Here is a 21123-nt window from a genome sequence, read left to right as displayed (position 1 = left end):
TTGGATACGTTGCGCCATTAAGTTAATTGACATTGAAGTTAGCCAATCAGGCCGTTGTGCGTGCAAATTCTAGGGCCGCAGCAGATACAATTGGTGTCAATTTCTCTAATATCGTAGATGATAAAGCACGAAACTGCTCAGCAGTTGGGGGCTGGAGATCAATCCTCACTACCGTCCCATGTCCAATTTCTGAATAGCTCAGTTCTTCCGTTTTAAGAAACCAAACGAAGAACACGTTTGGTGACATCGACTCTGGCTTGACGCTTGAATTTGACCCCACAACGAAATCATTGGCTAACTTCAGTATTAATTAATTCGGAAACGGCGCAGCATATCGAATATTTAACAATTATTTCTCGACACAACCTACCCTAGTACATCGTTACAAACTTTTCAGGTTATTTCTGACAACCCTGTATACTGAAAATCCGAATTCCGCCAACAAAATTTCGGAGACTGTCCACGGACAATCCCTGAGGAATTAGTGGAACGATCATATGGTCTGCTCTGGCTAGTTGCGGTTTTATTAAGTTTCTTATCCTAGAAAACTTTGTTTCTTTGAAAATACCTTAAAATCGTGCCAAAGCCTGTAACTAGACGGCTACAAGGGGGCGCTTGCGCTCTCCTGTAATCTGGAGTATCGACTTTTATAATCGTAATAACATTCTCTATAATATCAAGCAATAGTTTTCTGTGGATCTACTAAACTGCAGACCTAACACTGCCGAGTATGACGAGTAATATTGCGACTGTAGCGATCACTATACGTGTTGACTTATGTCAAGTTGCTCAGGGAAAGTTATATCATTTGCTTGATGTGGTGATGTTTTCGGTGCTGTCGTGCAGGCAAGGTGGATGCGAACGTCTACAGAACAACGCCGATACAGAATCCTGAGTCTGTGGTCTGTCGCTTCCTCTCACAGTCCATACCAAACTGCAAGAAAGGACCGGTCTAACATCCTGGCGCACCGAATCCGATGATAATTCCCAGCACAACATGGAAATGGCAGCAGTACGCGTGCACCTCATCCGTCCACAATTCCCTTTAATGTACAACTGCATCACAACAGTAGCTTACCGTTTGTCTATAGACGAAAAAGACACGTGACGAGTTGCTCATTCTACATGCAGTTTTACACGAGAGCTACATTGTAGCAGAAGTGAAAAACGGAGCTATGCTATCATACAGAAGTGTACAAGCGTGCTTAACCTTTACTGGCAATAAGATTTGTTGAAACAGAAAAATACCTCTCATTCTCTGGGACAAAAGGAAAAAATGTGAAAATTCAAGTTCGAAAGGATGTCCGCTCCATTAATTGGGATCGTCTCGAACTCCACGGGGTGCAGCGTAGAACCATATGCAGTAATACAGCTACGAATACTGCACTTCATGCAGCATGGCTTCACAACAATTTCACACACTAGAGAGAGGAGTACAAATGTACTTGAAGGCTATTTTTGGAGATTTCCCACACTGAGGTAGTCGTATACTAACCCTGAAGTACACTTTACCCAATCAACCAAAAAAATATAGGTTACAAAACAAATTTCTCATCTACGATTGTACGTTTACACTGAAAAATATAAATAAATAAAATAATCCAATTAATCACTGAACATGAAGTAAACCCATTAACTTGATCAACTGTGACGTTCTGATTGTAAACAAAGATGATCAGCTTTTTTTAAATTTATTTTCTGTTTCTCTACTTCGACGAGCATTAGTGTCGCTTTCGTCGGCTATTTTTGCTGATATTCAACAGGATTTTGTCTGTTATTGTGATTTTTTAGATTTTAGATTCTTAGCTGTCAGTATTAATCCAATGCGAGGGGTCACTCCAAAAGAAATGCACACTATTTTTGTAAAAATACAGTTTCCGTTCTGCATGTGTGAAAGTTTTACAGTGTATAGATGCATCCTTCCTGCTTGTTTTCAAACTTAGTTCAACCTGTTTCCGTGAGTGGCGCCGTCACAGCACGTCTTCAAGATGGCTGCAACAAAAAAAATGGTTCAAATGGCTCTGAGCACTATGGGACTCAACTGCTGTGGTCATAAGTCCCCTAGAACTTAGAACTACTTAAACCTAACTAACCTAAAGACATCACACACATCCATGCCCGAGGCAGAATTCGAACCTGCGACCGTAACGGTCGTGCGGTTCCAGACTGTAGCGCCTTTAATCGCTCGGCCACTTCGGCCGGCAGCTGCAACACTTGACGTTCGTATGAAGCAACGTGCTGTCATAGAATTCCTGTGCTGTGAAAACGAGACAGTTGGAAACATCCACAAGAGGTTGAAAAAGGTGTATGGAGACGCTGCTGTCGATCGCAGTACAGTTAGTCAGTGGGCAAGCAGGTTACGTGATGAAAGCGGGCACGGCAATATTGAGGATTGTCCTCGCAATGCCAGGCCTCGTACTGCACACACTCCAGACAATGTGCAGAGAGTTAACGAATTGGTGACTGCTGACAGACGCATCACAGTGAACGAATTGTCGTGCTACGTTGGGAAGGAAGTGTTTGCAGAATACTGAAAGTTTGGCGTTAAAAAAGGTTTGTGCTAGATGGGTTCCCAGGATGTTGACTGTGGCTCACAAAGAAAGAAGAAAAACGATATGAAGCGAACTTTTGGAACAGTACGAGAATGGTGGAGATGAATTTTTTGGAAGAATTGTGACAGGTGATGAAAGATGGCTCCATCATTTTTCACCAGCGACGAAGAGGCAATCAGTGGAGAGGCATCATGCAAATTCACCCAAGAAAAAAAATTCAAAACCACGCCTTCTGCTGGAAATGTTATGGCTACGGTGTTTCTCGATTCCGAAGGACTCTTGCTCGTGGACATCATGCCAAGTGGAACCACCATAAATTCTGATGCATATGTGACGACACTGAAGAAACTTCAAGCTCGACTGAGTCGTGTTCGACCACATCGGCAAAAGCAGGATGTTTTGCTTTTCCACGACAATGCACGGCCACATGTCAGTCAAAAAACCATGGAAGCGATCACAAAATTCGGATGGAAAACATTGAAACACCCGCCTTACAGTCTTGACCTGGCTCCATGTGACTATCATCTCTTTGGCAAACTGACTCTCTCCGTCGAACAAGATTTGAAGATGATGACTCCCTTGTGCACGCTGCCAAACAGTGGCTCCAACAGGTTGGTCCAGAGTTTTACCGTGCGGGTATACAGGCGTTGGTTCCAGGATGGCGAAAGGCAGTTGAGAGGGATGGAAATTATATGGAGAAATGAAAATATTGTTCCTAAAGGATTTATCTACACACTGTAAAACTTACAGTCATGTAGAATAAAAGATAGATTTTTAAAAAAAATAGTGTGCATTTCTTTTGGAGTGATCCTCGTATTATTGAAATATTTACTAACTTTTCATCAGTATGTCCTAGCTATTTCATAACTCGTTGGAAAATCTAGTTTTAACATGATGAGCATATAATTTCAGATCGTCGAGTAAAAATGATGGCATCAGTATTTACACCAACAATATGAAAAAGACTTCTTTGCATATTTTATTGTAATATGGTTACTGTTTAGGTGTCACACTACATACGGATCGTTTTAGTGGGCCAGCTGTTACGGTGTGGGAGGCATTATGTTGCATGGGCGTACTGACCTCCAAATGTTTGAGCACGGTACACTCGCTGCTCAACGTTCCCCATGTGCGTCTTTTCAGGGGTACATTCCATGACTTCATTTTTGTTGTTGACAATGCGCGACCGCTTCGAACAGCGCAAATAGAGGTGGTTCTTGGAACGAGAGGATATTCGGCTAATAGACTGGCGTGCCCGTTCCACCTGTTTAAATCCCATGGAGCGTATATAGTAAGCGTGGGATAAAAGTACTGCAGCACGTCCCCATGCACCAGCGACCATTCAGCAGTTAACAACCGCGCTAAGGAACAAAGGAACGCCCCACCACAAGAACTCCTTGTCAACCTTGTGTGCAGCACGGGAGCACGTTGCAGACCATACACTGCCGTCGGTGCCGATCTGTCATGGTTTTTAAGTACCTCTTCCGGCTTTTCTTAATGTCCAGGGGCCTAACATAAATTACAGTGACTTCAGTGTAATTATTTTATTTCAGTAAAGCTGCCTTTGCTGTTACCCTCATTGTGCATTTGTTTCAATTTCCATCTGTGCTATAGTGTAGCAGTTTTTCCTATGAATGGCCGTGCTATGCTACTTGGCAGTGACCATAGTAGCGCTACTAAAATGTAGACTTCCACGGCCGGAAATATCATGTCCATTATAATTATCCGGGCTGTTATGCCGTGGTCGGTTGATGAATTCTGTGTCGATTCCCAACGTTTCGTCTCCGACTGCGGGAGACATCTTCAAGGGGTCCGTAGCTTGATGGAAGGTCCAACACACCCACTGGCTCGCTACTGACTGCCGCTAAATTCCGTGTCCGCGCGCTCCCACGCCGCGGCGTGACGTCACGTGTTTTGAAAACGTCAGTGCAATTGGCCGCTGTCCGTCGCCGTCGATCGCCGTTGCCATCACCCAGTAGTGGACGGGTGGTACACATCTTCTTTAGCACGCCCTCCTCCTTTCGGTTGAAATTATTTGGGCGTTTAGCGATTTCGATTGCCTCCCTGTAGAGCCTTTCGTAATATCCACTTGTGGCCGCTAGTACTTGCGTCTCCTCGAAACGAATATTGTGGTTTCCTGGCTGGAAAGCATGCTCCGCAACAGCTGATCGTTCCGTTTTGGTACACTACATAAATACCGTGTCAAATGGCAGGGTAACCGGTACTACTGATAGCATTGGTAGGGGTAGAAACATAAATGAATGTCTATGAGAGAAATAGTAGCCGACAATTTCTCAACGCCTCTTTGTTTGTTTCGTTGTTTTTTTCGCACATAATTAGAGCCGCACATCATTTAGTATCAGTCCATTGTGTATATTCCACCCTTACAGAATATAAAATGTATACGGTAAATAATAAAAATTAGTTTATAATGTAACTTCCCCTATTTTATGTCACCAAAGCAATTACTTTTGATGCAAGTACAGTTTACATATACAAACATAAAAAAATACATATAATTTTTGCTATTATATTGTACTCAATAGAAAGTTCTCCATCATGATCAAAGACAAGAGAGTCCTGTTATTATCGAAAAATGCGGAAGTTCTTTATGAATAACAGAAACATGTATAAGAATGAGATTTTCACTCTGCTGCGGAGTGTGCGCAAAATTGATGTGCACAACGTGAACGTATACGCAGTACAACTGGACCTTAACGTGATATTCTTGCAAATAATGCACGATTACAAGCCATGTTTACGCTATGCAACCTACCACGTATTATAATGGTCCCGAGTTCGAGTCTCGGTCGGGCACACAGTTTTAATCTGCCAGGAAGTTTCATGTATTGTATAAGCTTGACGAAGTATTGAAGCGAAGTTTGATGTATTTTTGTTTTGCGTTTTTTTAAATTTATTTCTTTTTTAGAAAATGGAGTTTCCTAGCACTTTATGATAAACCTGTTTCTTTTTAATTTTTACTGCAATATCCCTTTGTTTCGGGCTACAGATCAACAACAATTTTCAAATAAAACATCGACAATTTCAGGTTTGTTATAAATACTGTCTGTCGTTAAGTAACAGAGAAGAGAATAATAATGTAGAACAAAAATACTTTGTAGGTTATACGACCCTTTATATACATCCTCAGTCAATTTCTAGACGGTTCAACATTTCCAGCTTTTAGGGGAAACTAGTAAGACACTGATCGCATACGACAAGAAAGCGATCGGTATGGGGTAACGCCCTATAGGTATGCAACACATCTAACGTACAGATACCCAGGGTATGAAACAAACCGACCAAAGCTACTCGGAAAACTACCATAGTCTACCCTCACTTACGACAGTCTGCAGTACCCTGTGGTAGTTTCACAGCTCTAGCAATGACAGCTGCGAAATTTACTTTCGTCCTTACATTTTGCGAATTAGTACATATAAACTCCGTAGCGCTATACCTTTGCAAAGGAATTATCCCGATATTTGCCTTGAGCGATTTAGAAAAGCAGGAAGAACTTAATTCTGGATGATCAGAATTGTAATTTTAACCGTTGTCCTCCAGAACGCGTGCCCCTGTAGAGCCTCTGCGCCACTAAATGCTATTAATAACGGAGAATATCTAAAGAAGAAGAACCGTTTTTTGTCATTGATTCATTTCCAATCACGTCATTGCCCGCAAACACTGCAGGACGATGCAAGGCAGTCATTGTGCACCACTGAGAGATTTATTGTTCAAGTTTCTACATCGTTAGTGACGACTTGTATCTCCCTAAATGATCGTGATGAGAAAGTCACAGGAAGTCGAACTCACGTGCACTATTCGCGATTAAAAGAGAACAGGGGGGGGGGGGGGGGTAACTGTTAGTGGCACCACAAGTATCCTCGACCAGACACTGCAAGCAAGGATACCAATACACGGAGACAAGGGAGACGGCGGCCCCCACTAGCTCTCTCGGGAAAGAAAAAAATATAGCGCAGTCAGGTGTTTTTCTTTCAAGAAAACGATTTAAAAGTTGGCATTATGCAGGTTTCTAACAGGGTCAGAAATGGAACTTCCTTATGGCTATTTACAAGTCATCATTCGTCTTCAAAATTATTAAAAATACTCAATACGCCCAGGTTTATGCTTCCCGCCCCACTCCCCTCAGAGCATCGTATGCGTGCCCCTGACTGTATCTTACAAAGTACGTATATGTATATGTAGAAGAGGGTTGGATGTCAAAACAGTAGACACACCTTTTAGGTGGCAGCGGCTGAGAAAAATTGTGAAGCTTTATGAGACGCTGAGAATAAAATTTTTTGACATTTATAACTATGCTTTCGTTTACTGCCACAATATTACGTACTGTTGCAGTAACATTTCATGACTCGTAGCTCCAGCATATTCTCATCACAACATCAATGAAACGGTTGATATTATTGCATCTACATCTACGTCTACGTCTACATGGATACTCTGCAAATCACATTTAAGTGCCTGGCAGAGGGTTCATGGAACCACCTTCACAATTCTCTATTATTCCAATGTCGTATAGCGCGCGGAAAGAATGAACACCTATATCTTTCCGTACGAGCTCTGATTTCCCCTATTTTATCGTGGTGATCGTTTCTCCCTATATACGTCGGTGTCAACAAAATATTTTCGCATTCGCAGGAGAAAGTTGGTGATTGGAATTTCGTGAGAAGATACCGTCGCAACGAAAAACGCCTTTCTTTTAATGATGTCCACCCCAAATCATGTATCATTTCAGTGACGCTCTCTCCCATACTTCGAGATAATACAAAACGTGCTGCCTTCTTTGACCTTTTTCGATGTACTCCTCAGTCCTACCTGGTAAGGATCCTACACAGTGCAGCAGTATTCTAAAAGAGGACAGAAAGCATAGTGTAGGCAGTCTCCTTAGTAGACCTGTTGCATTTTCTAAGTGTCCTGCCAATATAACGAAGTCTTTGCTTAGCCTTCCCCACAACATTTTCGATGTGTTCCTTCCAATTTAAGTTGTTCGTAATTGTAATACCAAGGGATTACAATATTGTTCCTCCAGGTAAAATCTGTAAAACTGGTATGTTTAGAATTTACTTTTAAAAAGTTAGAAACACATATACGACGTTAGCATAAAATTTTTTCCTCTCGTATCAGTGATTGGGTTATGAAGGAGATATTATAATCCATATAAAGAAAACCTGTACCTACCATAAATGTCTTCCAAGATTCCTTTCATTAACGTCCTGCAGAACAGACTTCAAGTAGTCTGTATCAAGCTTCCATACAGCAGCCAGCGTGCGGTTCCAGTATGGGACGCAACCGACGAGAAGAACAGTTGCTTGTCTTTTTGCAGGATAACCTGCTACTGTACAACCATGCCAAGCAGCTGGCAGAGGAGATGCGCAACACGGGCAAGGAGTACCTGGTGAGCCGCATGTTCAGCCACTACGACCACAACAACGACGGCGCCCTGGAAAAGGAAGAGCTGGAGCAGGTGAGTCCACACTCGTGCTGCTCCAGACAAGCGACTCTTCTAACAGATAGGACTCGTCTGACTTGCCGCTTACCGTACAGCAAAGGAACAGCGCGACTGTTTCGGTAGGTGCGGACTAGCTGTTAACCAATGCTGCAGTAACGGAGTATGTACGTGCGCCAATGTGCAAATCTCTAGTAATTCTACTGTACGCACATCCCTAGTGACTTCACTTCTCTGGGAAACTGGCTGTAGTCTTACCGCATATTTTTGTTCCTCACATTAGGTCTGCTACTGCGGGACATATCGACAGAAGAAATGAAAATTAACAGCGTATTCATTGTAAACTCAAGTAAAAAGCGAATCAACGAACTTGCTCACCTAGCGGGAAGGTGCCGTCTGTTCGTCATCGTGCAGCGATCGTTGCGTGGCGTCATCTGATCGTCACCCAAGAATCCAGATTCGTGTAGAAACATATTATGCCTGGGAAGGAAAAATACTACGGTTTTGGTGTGCAGTCGGCGACAAGGTCTTCAGGGATGTTGGTGAATCCGCCGTAGGCGGCACGAAAAATGTCATATATACTTCAAAAATGTATTTATAAAAACAAGAGGCACTGTTCGTCTTCTCTGGAGAATAACAATACAAGATTTTCACGGTTGTTCTTCTTATTATTATAGAAGTTTATTCGCCCAGATCGCACAAAAATACACATTGATTACTAGTTTCGGCGAAATTAAATCGCAGTATTCTGATCATTTGTACAGGAAAAATTTGTACGAAGCCAATCCATTTCGTAAACTGTTGACATAGATTGAACGTGAATGCAGTGTAGATAATGGTACAATCATGGAGAATTCTAACTCAAACCAATATAAAATGCATGCAAATATAAAGTAAAAAACCTTACAGAGACGACATTTCGTAGTACCATCACTCGGTCATGCTGTGAGAAAACTGCTGTGCGAACAGCATAATAGTTACAAATGGTTGTGAAACACATGTCAGCTGATCATTGAAGATACTTTGTTATACGGGACTCTACACGTACTGCAAAGCCACACAACACCGTTTTCATGGAGTGTCATCTCTGTAAGGTATGTTTACTTTGAATCTGTGTGTATTTGTGTTGGTTTAAAGTAGAATTTTCCGTAACTTTTGTGCTACGTCTACGACGAAGATTCTGTAATGAGAAGAACATCCGTGTGTAGATTCTGAGATCGCCTCCAACACAGCTGACAAAGTCAGGTAATCCTCACCGGATTTACAAGTTTGAAAGTCACCGGCTGGAGGTTGCAGTTTAGAAAACAAATTTGTCACAGAGCTAAGTCTCGCTGAGAACGTCTTAAAGCAAAGTTCAACTAAGGCTTTAAGTTCTTCCATCTTGGCGCGGAGATAAAAACCAACAAACAACTTCAGTTATACCGTTTACGCATGGAGTTCAACCAGAGGTTTAAGTTCTTCCGTTTATGCAATGAGTTAAAGTTCCATTCGGGCAGTCTATTCAGTCAATCTACAAGAACAATAAAAGCAAAGGATTACAGCATCAACAACCACGAATGCAAGTCCGTCGGCGGCGTCGCAGCGACCCAGGGTTTCGTTCGTAGCGGCGGCGGCTTGTCGGAGGCGGTAGCGGAGACGGAGGCGTCGGCGTCGGCATAGAGTTTGATGTTCGCGAACTGGAGTCCTTGCTCGGAGTGAAATGCTGATGGACGACCATGTGACATCCTAAATACTGTCCAGTGGCGGGATTTCTTGGTATTTATTTTCGGCCACGTGGACCGCAGAAGCAAGTACGTTCCCACGACGCGTGACCTAGGGAAGCGCTGCTAAGGCCACGTAGTGTGACACCAGGAAATCTGCTTTACGGTGAGAAGTTTAACAATCGGGCAACCTTCAGTGCTGGAACGCATGATGTGTTATCAACCTCGTAGGCGTAACGCCGCGACATAGATGTACGTATTACAGCTCGGAATGGGAACAGAGACCCTTTAACGAAACGTTCGCCTTAAGCGACTGTGGAAAGCAATCAAACCTAAATTTGGCACACGGGACGAGGATCTGAACCCCCGTGTCCGATGCCTTACTACTCCTCCAGCTCATTCATGTTATTAATATAACATTTTATTAAATATTTGTTTTTTTGCTTGACTGTTGGTTGGTCGGGTTGTTTTGGGGTAAGAGACCAAACAACGAGGTCATCGGTCTCACCGGGTTAGGGATGGACGGGGAAGGAACTCGGTCGTGCCCTTTCAAAGGAACCATCCCGGCATTTGGCTGAAGCGATTTAGGGAAATCACGGAAAACCTAAATCCGGATGGCCGGACGCAGGACTGAACCGTCGTCCTCCCGAATGCGAGTCCAGTGTGCTAACCACTGCACCACCTTGCTCGGTTTGCTTGACTGTAATTGCCAATTCTTTGTCTTTTGCTTTTGCTACAGTACCACATAAAATTATGTAATCATGAACCATGTCGCCTACTGTGTGGGACGAGCAATATTATAAATTTACTATCATTGCTTCGGACCGCTGTGGATGGGACTCTGGTAACATAAAAGAACTTTCTCGAATAACAAAGTACAAAAGACGCAAAAGTTGTCTTTAAATTACGTTATTGTTGGTTTACGATTTATCTGAGCTTCAGAATAGTGTTCCGAGTATGCACTTCTTTAAATTTTACAGATAAGTACGGCACATTATTTTCTTAATCATTACGGCGCGAATAATAACGGAATTGCGTCTTTCTGTCGATAATGATGAAGTAGATATGAACTTCTTTGGTGCCGTCCCATCTTCGAAATGAGAGGGAAAAGATATGAGTAGAGAGCTGTGTGAATGCTAGCTGTATTATGTTACTTTGTCGAGGATGATGAAATGTATTTGATATTATGTATCGATAGGAATTCTGTTACACCTGACGCCGACGCGAGAGAGATAGTGCACTGAGCATGTACGGCAAGAGTATTCGCGCTGTTTAATTTATTTGGCGCCATGATCCGAAAGTCCTCTGTTTCATAAAATATGACGGCGCAACTTGGCGATCCTATGGCGTCACAACTCGACCTCTGCGCAATAATGAATAAGTAGTTCGGCTGTTTCCGCTAGCTAAGCAAGTACACTGATTCGGATTTTAAAGCAGTTTATGTCCGACAATGAACTACTTACTTCTACACTGTCTCTGATGGTGTCTCCCGCAGTAGGAGGCGAAACGTCACGCACCAAAAAATGCGTTAGATCAATTTTTAGGTAACAAGTGTCACAAAGGAAATAAACATCGGCAGTGAATTGCTCCACTTGTGATTCCTGCAGTAAATGGTGATTCTGCAGTACATATTGAGACACATTAAGCCCTGCGGTATACAGACAGCAACTGCGGCTCTCGGGACATGACTTGTGCTTCCCACCAATCACCCGCAGCTCACTCCGCTAGTTTCTGTTGCTGACACCGGTAACGCCTCGTCAGACGAGTCGCAGGTGAGAGCAGAGCAGGTTGTCACTGTTGGGCACGGCACATTGCTGCAGATGGCGGCCAAGGAGCAGCTGAGCCAGCTGTCCAAGGGCTGCAGCCTGGGCGACATGCTGCACTTCGACGACGCCAGCAAGGACGGCCGGCTCGACATCAACGAGTTCTACACCGCGTTCAGTAAGTTATACAGTAAGTTGCTCCAGCCAGCGGCGGCCCCTACTGGACGGGCCAGCCGCCGCGGCCGCTCCGCCCTCCCCACCCACCGCTTCCCTCCTGAACTCTGATCTCCCCTACAAAACACTCCACCGCTTCGTCCAATAATAAGCGCGGTGACCTCATACGGACTATGGTCCCAGGTATGCGGCTGGCTGGATGACTTTCTGGCTAACCGAACCGAACACACTCTTTGCGGGTCATGAATAAATCCGCTCCATTTGTATTTGACTAATGCTTTATTTGGATAAAATTGTATACACGACTTGCGTTTCAGGGTTAAATACCATCGTCAGCCGCTTGACTGCGTACGGGAAAGTAGTACCAGTCATGTAAAAAATCCATCAAATTTATCAAGTAGCATTGGATCGCTCCCATATAACAAAGTTGGTCGAAAGATTGAACGGTGCACAGATAACTTAGTCTTGGTACTGACTTCCTTGTTGCAGAAGAGAGTAGATCGTAGCTGAGTGCTCATTGCGTTAGCTTTGCTACACCTCGCTTGCAGTTCTTTCACTATGTTGCCATCCTGTGAGAATATGCGTCCTAAGTACTTGAAACCGTCCACCTGTTCTTTGTTCCTCCTAGAACAGGTGGACGGTTTCAAGTACTTAGGACGCATATTCTCACAGGATGGCAACATAATGAAAGAACTGGAAGCGAGGTGTAGCAAAGCTAAGGCAGTGAGCGCTCAGCTACGATCTAGTCTCTTCTGCAACAAGGAAGTCAGTACCAAGACTAAGTTATCTGTGCACCGTTCAATCTTTCGACCAACTTTGTTGTATGGGAGCGAAAGCTGGGTGGAATCAGGTTATCTTATCAATAAGGTTGAGGTTATAGATATGAAAGTAGCTAGGATGATTGCAGGTACTAATAGATGGGAACAAAGGCAGGAGGGTGTCCACAATGAGGAAATCAAAGAAAAAAGGGGGGATCAACTCTATAGATGTAGCAGTCAGGGCGAACAGGCTTAGATGGTGGGGTCATGTCACACACATGGGAGAAGCAAGGTTACCCAAGAGACTCATGGGTTCGGCAGTAGAGGGTAGGAGGAGTCGGGGTAGACCAAGGAGAAGGTACCTGGATTCGTTAAGAATGATTTTGAAGTAATAGGCTTAACATCAGAAGAGGCACCAGTGCTGCACTAAATGGGGGATCATGGAGGAATTTTATAAGGGGGACTATGCTCCAGACTGAACGTTGAAAGGCATAATCAGTCTTAAATGATGATGATGATGACGATGATGATCACTGGATCTAACATGCTACTTGATAAATTTGCTGCATTTTTTACACGACTGGTACGACTTTTTCGTACACAATCAAGCGCTTAAGATTGGATTTAATCCTGAAATTCGGGTAAGATTTTATTCAAATAACGGATTATTGAAGTACAGCTAGAGCGGATTTATTCATACGAAGAACCCAGTACGGTATAATGGACTGTGGATGTTGAACAGAAGCGAAAGTAACATCACGACGTCCCCCCAGTGAAGTATAATAGAACCTGTAAAGTTCTCAACATACATAAATGATTTATCAGAGTCAATGGCATGATGAGAGTGTTCACTTGCGCTTCTATAGTCTACAGGAAAGTATCGCCATTGACAATCGTACGGAAATTTCCATTTGATTTAATGAATGACAGTGCCCTTTCTAAAATTGCTATCTCTTTTTCTGTTAATTCCTATTGTCTGAATACATAAGCAGTGCGTACATGAAATTCTTATTGGTGAACGCGAACGAACCAAATAAATCGCTACGCCCGCGGAGATACAAGTTACTAAAATTCTAGTGACAGTAGTCAAGAAATGGTGAATGGAGGATAGCATATTAGAATAAGATTCCTTTTAGTGCACCACTAAAAGGTTTGCTCTGGGACGTGCTCAAAAATCAGTTGTAATTACACGGAAACGCTCACCAATCGCAAACGATTTATTGTCCCTAGCCTCAACACACGAAGCAGTGGTGACTTTCTGCTTGTAACGACTCTTCGCGTCTTTCAATTTCATTATCTCAAGTACAAGTGAAGATTAAGTAAACTTTCTTTCCTCAGATCAGAGTCAGCGAGTAAAATTATGAAATAATAAAATTACAGCATCTCTGGCGTAGCAGACACACGGTGATAGATATAACTTTTATCCTCTTTCCTCTAATGTATTTGAAATAATTTTAGACTGAGACGCTACATCCTCATATACACATAAGTGCAGGATAAGGTCTGCAGTGAAGAGAAAGAAAAGGTTAGCGTCTTACTACATGACTAATTGTCAATATCGGGCGAATGTGACACCGTATAAACCTTTAGGGGCAATACTAAGAAGTAAATGAAATGGGATGAACACTTAAAATGAAAACTTACATTTAATTTAAGGACTATAAGACTGTACATTTCAGTTTTTAAAGGAAATTGCATATAACGTGATAATGTCAGTAATATTAGAGAGCATCGTTCCAGAGCTTGAAGTCCTTATCAGGAACATGAATGGAGTCAGTGAACGACATCAGAGACCGGTTGTTAGAATCGTGAGGAGTGGGATAGCCTTTACGAGGCTTTAACCGAATTCTCGGCGTACTCAAATGAGTCATAATTTTACTCACTGAAATTGATCTGAGGAAGCAAGTTGTACTTAATCTCCACTTGTCCTTTAGGTAGTAAAATGGAAAGACTCAAAGACTTGTCACGAGCGGAAAGTCGCCACAGTTTCGTGGGCTGAGGCTAGGGACATAAATCGCTTACGACTGGTGAACATTGGAAGAAAAAATCGACTTTCTTATTCAATGTCCGTGTAATTACTACTGAAGCTTTGGAAGAAAAACGTCGTTGTTCTTGCGGAACCCTGTTGGATAAATGTAGAGAACTCATTGAGGTTTACAGACTATTCTGCTGCCAGCACTGTGTATCTCGCGTAGATATTATGAGACTAAGACATGAATGCACTGTGAAAAATCAAAACTGTTTCACCTGCCAGCTGTTTCTCTACATAATCGCCGCTCTGACTTAGAAATGTGTAGTAGCGTTGTACCAACTTTCCAAAGCCATCGTCATAGAATGCAGCCTCAAATCGTTTCCGCCAGTTCTGTGCGCTTGTCTGCATCTCGTTGTCTGTGCCAAAGTGTTGCCGTCATAGCCAGCTGTTATAGCAAGCGGAGCTGGAACCGATAGGGAGACAATTACGTGCTGTATTGTGGGCGATCACATACTTCCCATGGAAAACGCTGCACGTGCACCTCCATTGCCCCTGTGGAGTGCGGCCAAGAATTGTCATGAAGCAGGAAACGCATGACAGTTGTTTATGTGGGCTGTATGACATCAGGAAAAATCTCTCACCAGGTCCTCATATTTGGCGGGTGACACAGTTGTTCTACGCATCTTTACGGCTTTCTGTGCTCTCAGTACTGAAAATACTGATGTGATGCAGTCGACAGCCATACTAGAGACAATGCCCAACACATATGTGCAAAGTGTCATCGAATTTTCACTGTGATTTCCATTTCGCTCCCGATTAGCCCTTACTTCCCGAACAGCCCTCGTAAGGAGAACATCAACGAAACAAGGGTAATGGAATGTAGTCTGATTAAATCAGTAGATGCTGCGGCAACTGAATTAGAAAATGATGCACTATAAAGTAGTACATGAGTTCTGTTATTTGGGCAGCAAAGCAATTGATGGTGGTCGAAGTAGGCAGAATATAAAATTCAAACTTGCAGTAACAAGAAAAACATTTCTGAAGAAGAGAATATGTTCATATAGAATATAAATTTAATGTTAGAAAGAATTTTCTGAGGATGTTTCTACGGAGCGTAGCATGGTACAGAAGTGAAACTTCTGTGATACGTATTTCACACAAGACTAGAATAAGAGTAATGAAATGTGTTGTAACAGAGGAATGCTGAAGATTGAATGCGTGGAATGAATGGGTCGATAACTGGTACGGTAAGGTAAAGGGAAAGGTAAATCTGTCATCAACCGGAAGATTGGTGTGAACACCACAACTCTTTACTAGGCATACAGCTGGAGGAGGTATGTCATTCCCTTTCTCCCACCTTCGAACTTACCCACAGGGTTACAGGGCCATCTATAGTTTAACTTGGACTCAGAGCCACGGTGCCCCTCGGCACACATTCCCAGAGGTGAAAGCAGTAGTAAGTGATAGCTCAAAATCGTAAGAATGACCAGGAATCGAACCTAATACTTTTGGATCTGTAATGCGGCATTTTGACACTGGGCTATCAAGCAGATACAAAACTCAGCTGGGGAAAAATAAATTTATGGTGCAGATGACCAGCATCTGGCACGAAAAACTGACTTCTGCAAGTCACCTGTATGTTATGTTGACCCATAAAATCGCATTACCGGCCGTTTCATGAGTAATAATACAAAAGAATAATACTTTTCCCAGGTCACCAACCTTCCTTACGCACAAACAACAGAAAACTACTTCAGTATTATTACTCGTGAAACTGACGGTTAATGCTTGACAATTTTGCGTTCCAGATGTCAATGACCGAAACTGGTAGCAAATTAATAAATTACTCTAACGTAACCAACTTTCATGAATTCTCTGAAACATAAAAGATAAAAGTTATAGGACGCAGTCTTACGCATCAGGAATGCTTAGGCATCAGGACACCATCAATTTTGTAATAGAGTGTATTTGGGAAATGAGGGCTGGGAATTGCAGTGGGAGTATACCGTATATAGGTTGAAAAGGATAGTTGTAGTAAATGTGCTGAGATGAAGAGACTTGGATAAGATGAACTAGCGTGCAATCTTCGGAGTGAAGACTGCAACAACAAGAACAACATCGTCAAAAATGATGGAGTGATAAGATGATTCAAGGTTCGACGATTATGTCGTACCACACCAGTATACGTCACACTGCCAACACCATGCAACATATAGATATGACAATTTCATCTGCCTAAAAACTTTTATACCAAAAGTAAAGGAAAGTATTGATGAAATTTTGTCTGTCACTAAATATGTTTCCATTATAAACTGCATATGGAAAGAACTGAATCAAACCTCTTTCCATCTTGTGGCATTATGCCATTGAATTCCAGCCCTTTTTGTTTAGCGAAAATTCAGCCCTAGTTTATATCTTAAAGCTCCCTTTCCATAGCACAGTCGGTTTAGAAGGTTTCCTGCCCGTCTAACGAGAATGGCAGTGAATGTAAGTTGGTCGCCAAGCACTACGGCCTAACGACCCGGCACGGTATGACGGACAGCCTGCTCCGCTTGGTCTTTTACGAGGCGAGTTTAAACGCGCGCCCTCTTTGTGTGGATTATCGCGTCCTGTTCGCCACCGCGCTCCGTCCACACAGGCCAGCAGGGGTCGGGCGACAGGCGTCAGTCCCTGGCGCGACATTAACCTCGTCTTTGACAAATGGTTCCCTTAGACGCCTGGGAGCGCTAACCGCAGACCCGGCGCTCGCTCTGCGCATCAATCACGCCTGCCCGCGCTACGAGCACTCCCCACCTCACTCCTCAGCCTGTTGATTAAAGCGCTTTGTCTGCCCAACTGAGACACGGAGGTCGCATTGTCCGGAATTAGAGTAACTTTGGCCCTCACGGCCGCTCAGTGTGGCTTGCCTGCTTCGAAGATCTCCTGTTCAGTAGTCTTGGCCGACGCGTCTGAGACATTTTGTGTCAGTTTTACACGGTTGCCTCTGGAACGACGAGCGAATATTTTAAATATTTTCGCGCGTAACCCTGTAATTTACTTTCAAAAACACCACTTCCGTCCGTTATGGTATTTTCTTTACTATCGAGCAGTGTTTTCTTCGTTCCCAAAGAAACCAGGTGTTGACACACGTAAAAATTACCGAACTATCAGTTTAATAAGTCACAGCTGCAAAATACTAACGCTAATTCTTAACAGACGAATGGAAAAACTGGTAGAAGCCGACCTCGGCGAAGATCAGTTTGGATTCCGCAGAAATATTGGAACACGTGAGGCAATACTTATCTTAGAAGAAAGATTTAGGAAAGGCAAACCTACATTTCTAGCATTTGTAGACTTAGAGAAAGCTTTTTACAATGTTGACTGGAATACTCTCTTTCAAATTCTGAAGGTGGCAGGGGTAAAATACAGGGAGCGAAAGGCTATTTACAATTTGTACAGAAACCAGATGGCAGTTATAAGGGTCGAGGGACATGAAAGGGAAGCAGTGGTTGGGAAGGGAGTGAGACAGGGTTGTAGCCTCTCCCCGATGTTATTGAGTCTGTATATTGAGCAAGCAGTAAAGGAAACAAAAGAAAAATTCGGAGTAGTTATTAAAATCCATGGAGAAGAAATAAAAACTTTGAGGTTCGCCGATGACATTGTAATTCTGTCAGAGACAGCAGAGGACTTGGAAGATCAGTTGAACGGAATGGACAGTGTTTTGAAAGGAGGATATAAGATGAACATCAACAATAGCAAAACGAGGATAATGGAATGTAATCGAATTAAGTCGGGTGATGCTGAGGGAATTAGATTAGGAAATGAGACACTTAAAGTACTAAAGGAGTTTTGCTACATGAGGCGCAAAATATCTGACGATGGTCGAAGTAGAGAAGATATAAAATGTAGATTGGCAATGGCAAGGAAAGCGTTTCTGAAGAAGAAAAATTTGTTAACATCGAGCATAGATTTAGGTGTCAGGAAGTCGTTTCTGAAAGTATATGTATGGAGTGTAGCCATGTATGGAAGTGAAACAAGGACGATAAAAAATTTGGACAAGAAGAGAATAGAAGCTTTCGAAATGTGGTGCTACAGAATAATGTTGAAGATTAGATGGGTAGATCACATAACTAATGAGGAGGTATTGAATAGAATTAGGGAGAAGAGGAGTTTGTGGCACAACTTGACAAGAAGAAGGAACCGGTTGGTACGACATGTTCTGAGGCACCAAGGGATCACAAATTTAGCATTGGAGGGCAACGTGGAGGGTAAAAATCGTAGAGTGAGACCATGAGATGAATACACTAAGCAGATTCAGAAGGATGTAGGTTGCAGTAAGTACTGGGAGATGAAGAAGCTTGCAGAGGATAGGGTAGCATGGAGAGCTGCATCAAACCGGTCTCAGGACTGAAGACCACAACAACAACAACGTAAATATTTAAAGCCACTCAGCATTAGTCTCTTAACACAGTAATTAATACAAGGGTCGGATATAAATGTGGAAACACCAAAAACTCAGCACATTATCATGCCTAATAGGTCTAGGAAACACATTTGCTTTCAACACAGTTTCCAATCGTCTCGGAATGGTACAGTTTTCAAGGAACTCTTATATCATCCTTCTTACAAAACTGCGACAAGTTCAAGTAACGATGAGGACACTGGATATTGATCACACACGCTTCTCTCCAAAGCAGACCACAGAGGCTCGATAATATCGATGGTCCCGGCAGAGGTTCGAGTCCTCACTCGGGCAGGGGTGTGTGTGTGTTTGTCCTTAGGATAATTTAGGTTAAGTAGTGTGTAAGCTTATGGACTGATGACCTTAGCAGTTAAGTCCCATAAGATTTCACACACCGTTGAACAGCTGATAGTATCGAGATCTGACATCTGTGGTGGAAAGGGGAGATGCGGCAGCTCATACCCGTGACGATGCGAGCTGTGTGAATAGCCTGGCGTCTTGGAACACAACATAATCGATAGAGAACAAACATCGTACCATGAGATTGGTCTGATCATTCAAAACGGTCAGATAATCCTTGGAAATAATGTAACTTTGCAGAGTAACCATGGGGGCCATGGAATAGCACGATATGACAGCCAACATTATCACCGAACCCTCCGCCATATTTCAGTCTTGGCATGTAAACTCGCCAGAAAGTTAGAAACAGCGTAAAGCAAGACCTGTCCGAATAAATTACTTTCTTCCATTGTCTATGGTAGCGGTTTTTATAGCTTCAGCACCTTTTTTTCTGTTATGGCCATTTACATCCCTGACGAATTGTTTTGGAATTCCAGCTCACCCTGAAACTCCCTGCTTCTAGAGGTCCTTTCGTGTTGTTTTGGTGCTGACATGAGACAGGAGTGCAACATTCAGTTCTGCAGTGACTTTTACAGCTGTCGTCCTCTTATTCTTTGTCACCGTCCTCTTCGATGACAGTCACACACTTTCGTCCTCATTATAACTTAGCAGATTATGTTTTCCTCTTTCCCTGTACTCTGTATAAATCTTCAGTATAGTAACTCATGAAAAATTTCGGCTACCTTCGTTGCGGAAGCACCCATTATACGCCACCAAAAATTTGCCCACGCTCGTATTCACTTAGCTCCGACAGAACACATTCACAACTACACAGAACACTGTTCTGACCACCACTGACACTTGGGACGGGTTGAGAATATTACACAGGTGAATTCTGTGGTGAAATACAACAGCTCCACCGGCAGGCTTCACTAGCAGCTGCATTTATGCTCGAGAATCCATTTCTCGTAATGTTTTCACGTTTTTGTTAAAACCCTGTAGATGAACCACTTTCATTGCTTAAAATAGTCTTGCTGAACGATTCATTCGAGAAGCGCACACTCTGGAAAGTTGTATTACACTGCCTGCTTCTCATCTACCTACTGCAATAAAATACGTCATCATACCAAAAGTACGTAGACATTAGCCCAATATGGTAACAATGGATGTATTGAGTCTCGTTAGCCGGCCGGGGTGGCCGTGCGATTCTAGGCGCTACAGTCTGGAACCGCGTGACCGCTACGGTCGCAGGTTCGAATCCTGCCTCGGGCATGGATATGTGTGATGTCCTTAGGTTAGTTAGGTTTAAGTAGTTCTAAGTTCTAGGGGACTGATGACCTTAGAAGTTAAGTCGCATAGTGCTCAGAGCCATTTGAACCATTTGAGTCTCGTTAGAAGACAAATATGGGTTTCCTCACGTGGATATGTAACGAAAAATCATTCTTTTAAACGTCGGCACGCTATAAAAGCTTAGTATGCTTACAATATAACATTTCTTTAACGAGTATCTTAACATGATACTTCATTAAATTGGGAAGAAACAAACTAAATATGAGTTATTGTCGATTCTGTATACAGCTTAGTCGCAGAGACACCATTCCTTATTATAAGCAGAAGTTAGAAAGACTTCGAATTTCATTACATGATTCCATCATCAAAACTATTCATTTACTTTCACTTGTATCTGAGACCTTCATATGAGTGATTTCCTAAACTGCAGGACCAAATACTAATTCAAAATTGATTTCCACAAACATGGTGATGGCCTGTTATGTCTGTAAAACACTCCAGACACTCTTCATTTTGTTTGAAATTCTGGAATGAAGGCATCAATCCGTAGCGACAATGGTCAACTCGTACAACGGACTGGCCCAAAAAATTAAGCTTGAAGGGGAATCTCTCGTGTGATTAAGGATGGGAACTCAAGCTTCCAAGTGTCCATGTGACTTGTCCGTCAGCGAAC

At 42.8% G+C, this 21123-nt stretch overlaps 1 protein-coding gene across 1 annotated transcript in view; it reads left to right on the top strand.

Annotated features, from left to right (window-relative positions):
* LOC124593974 (follistatin-related protein 5-like) overlaps window positions 1-21123 on the top strand; it is a 503257-nt gene that overhangs the window by 417794 nt on the left and 64340 nt on the right. The window contains exons 7-8 of the mRNA XM_047132326.1: window positions 7891-8031; window positions 11534-11666. Coding sequence (XP_046988282.1) covers window positions 7891-8031; window positions 11534-11666 — 274 coding nt within the window. The remainder of the gene's footprint in view (window positions 1-7890; window positions 8032-11533; window positions 11667-21123) is intronic.

The sequence above is a fragment of the Schistocerca americana genome, chromosome 1 (assembly GCF_021461395.2).
Source record: "Schistocerca americana isolate TAMUIC-IGC-003095 chromosome 1, iqSchAmer2.1, whole genome shotgun sequence".
Taxonomy (NCBI): domain Eukaryota; kingdom Metazoa; phylum Arthropoda; class Insecta; order Orthoptera; family Acrididae; genus Schistocerca; species Schistocerca americana.
This window is presented reverse-complemented; position numbering and strand designations above follow the sequence as displayed.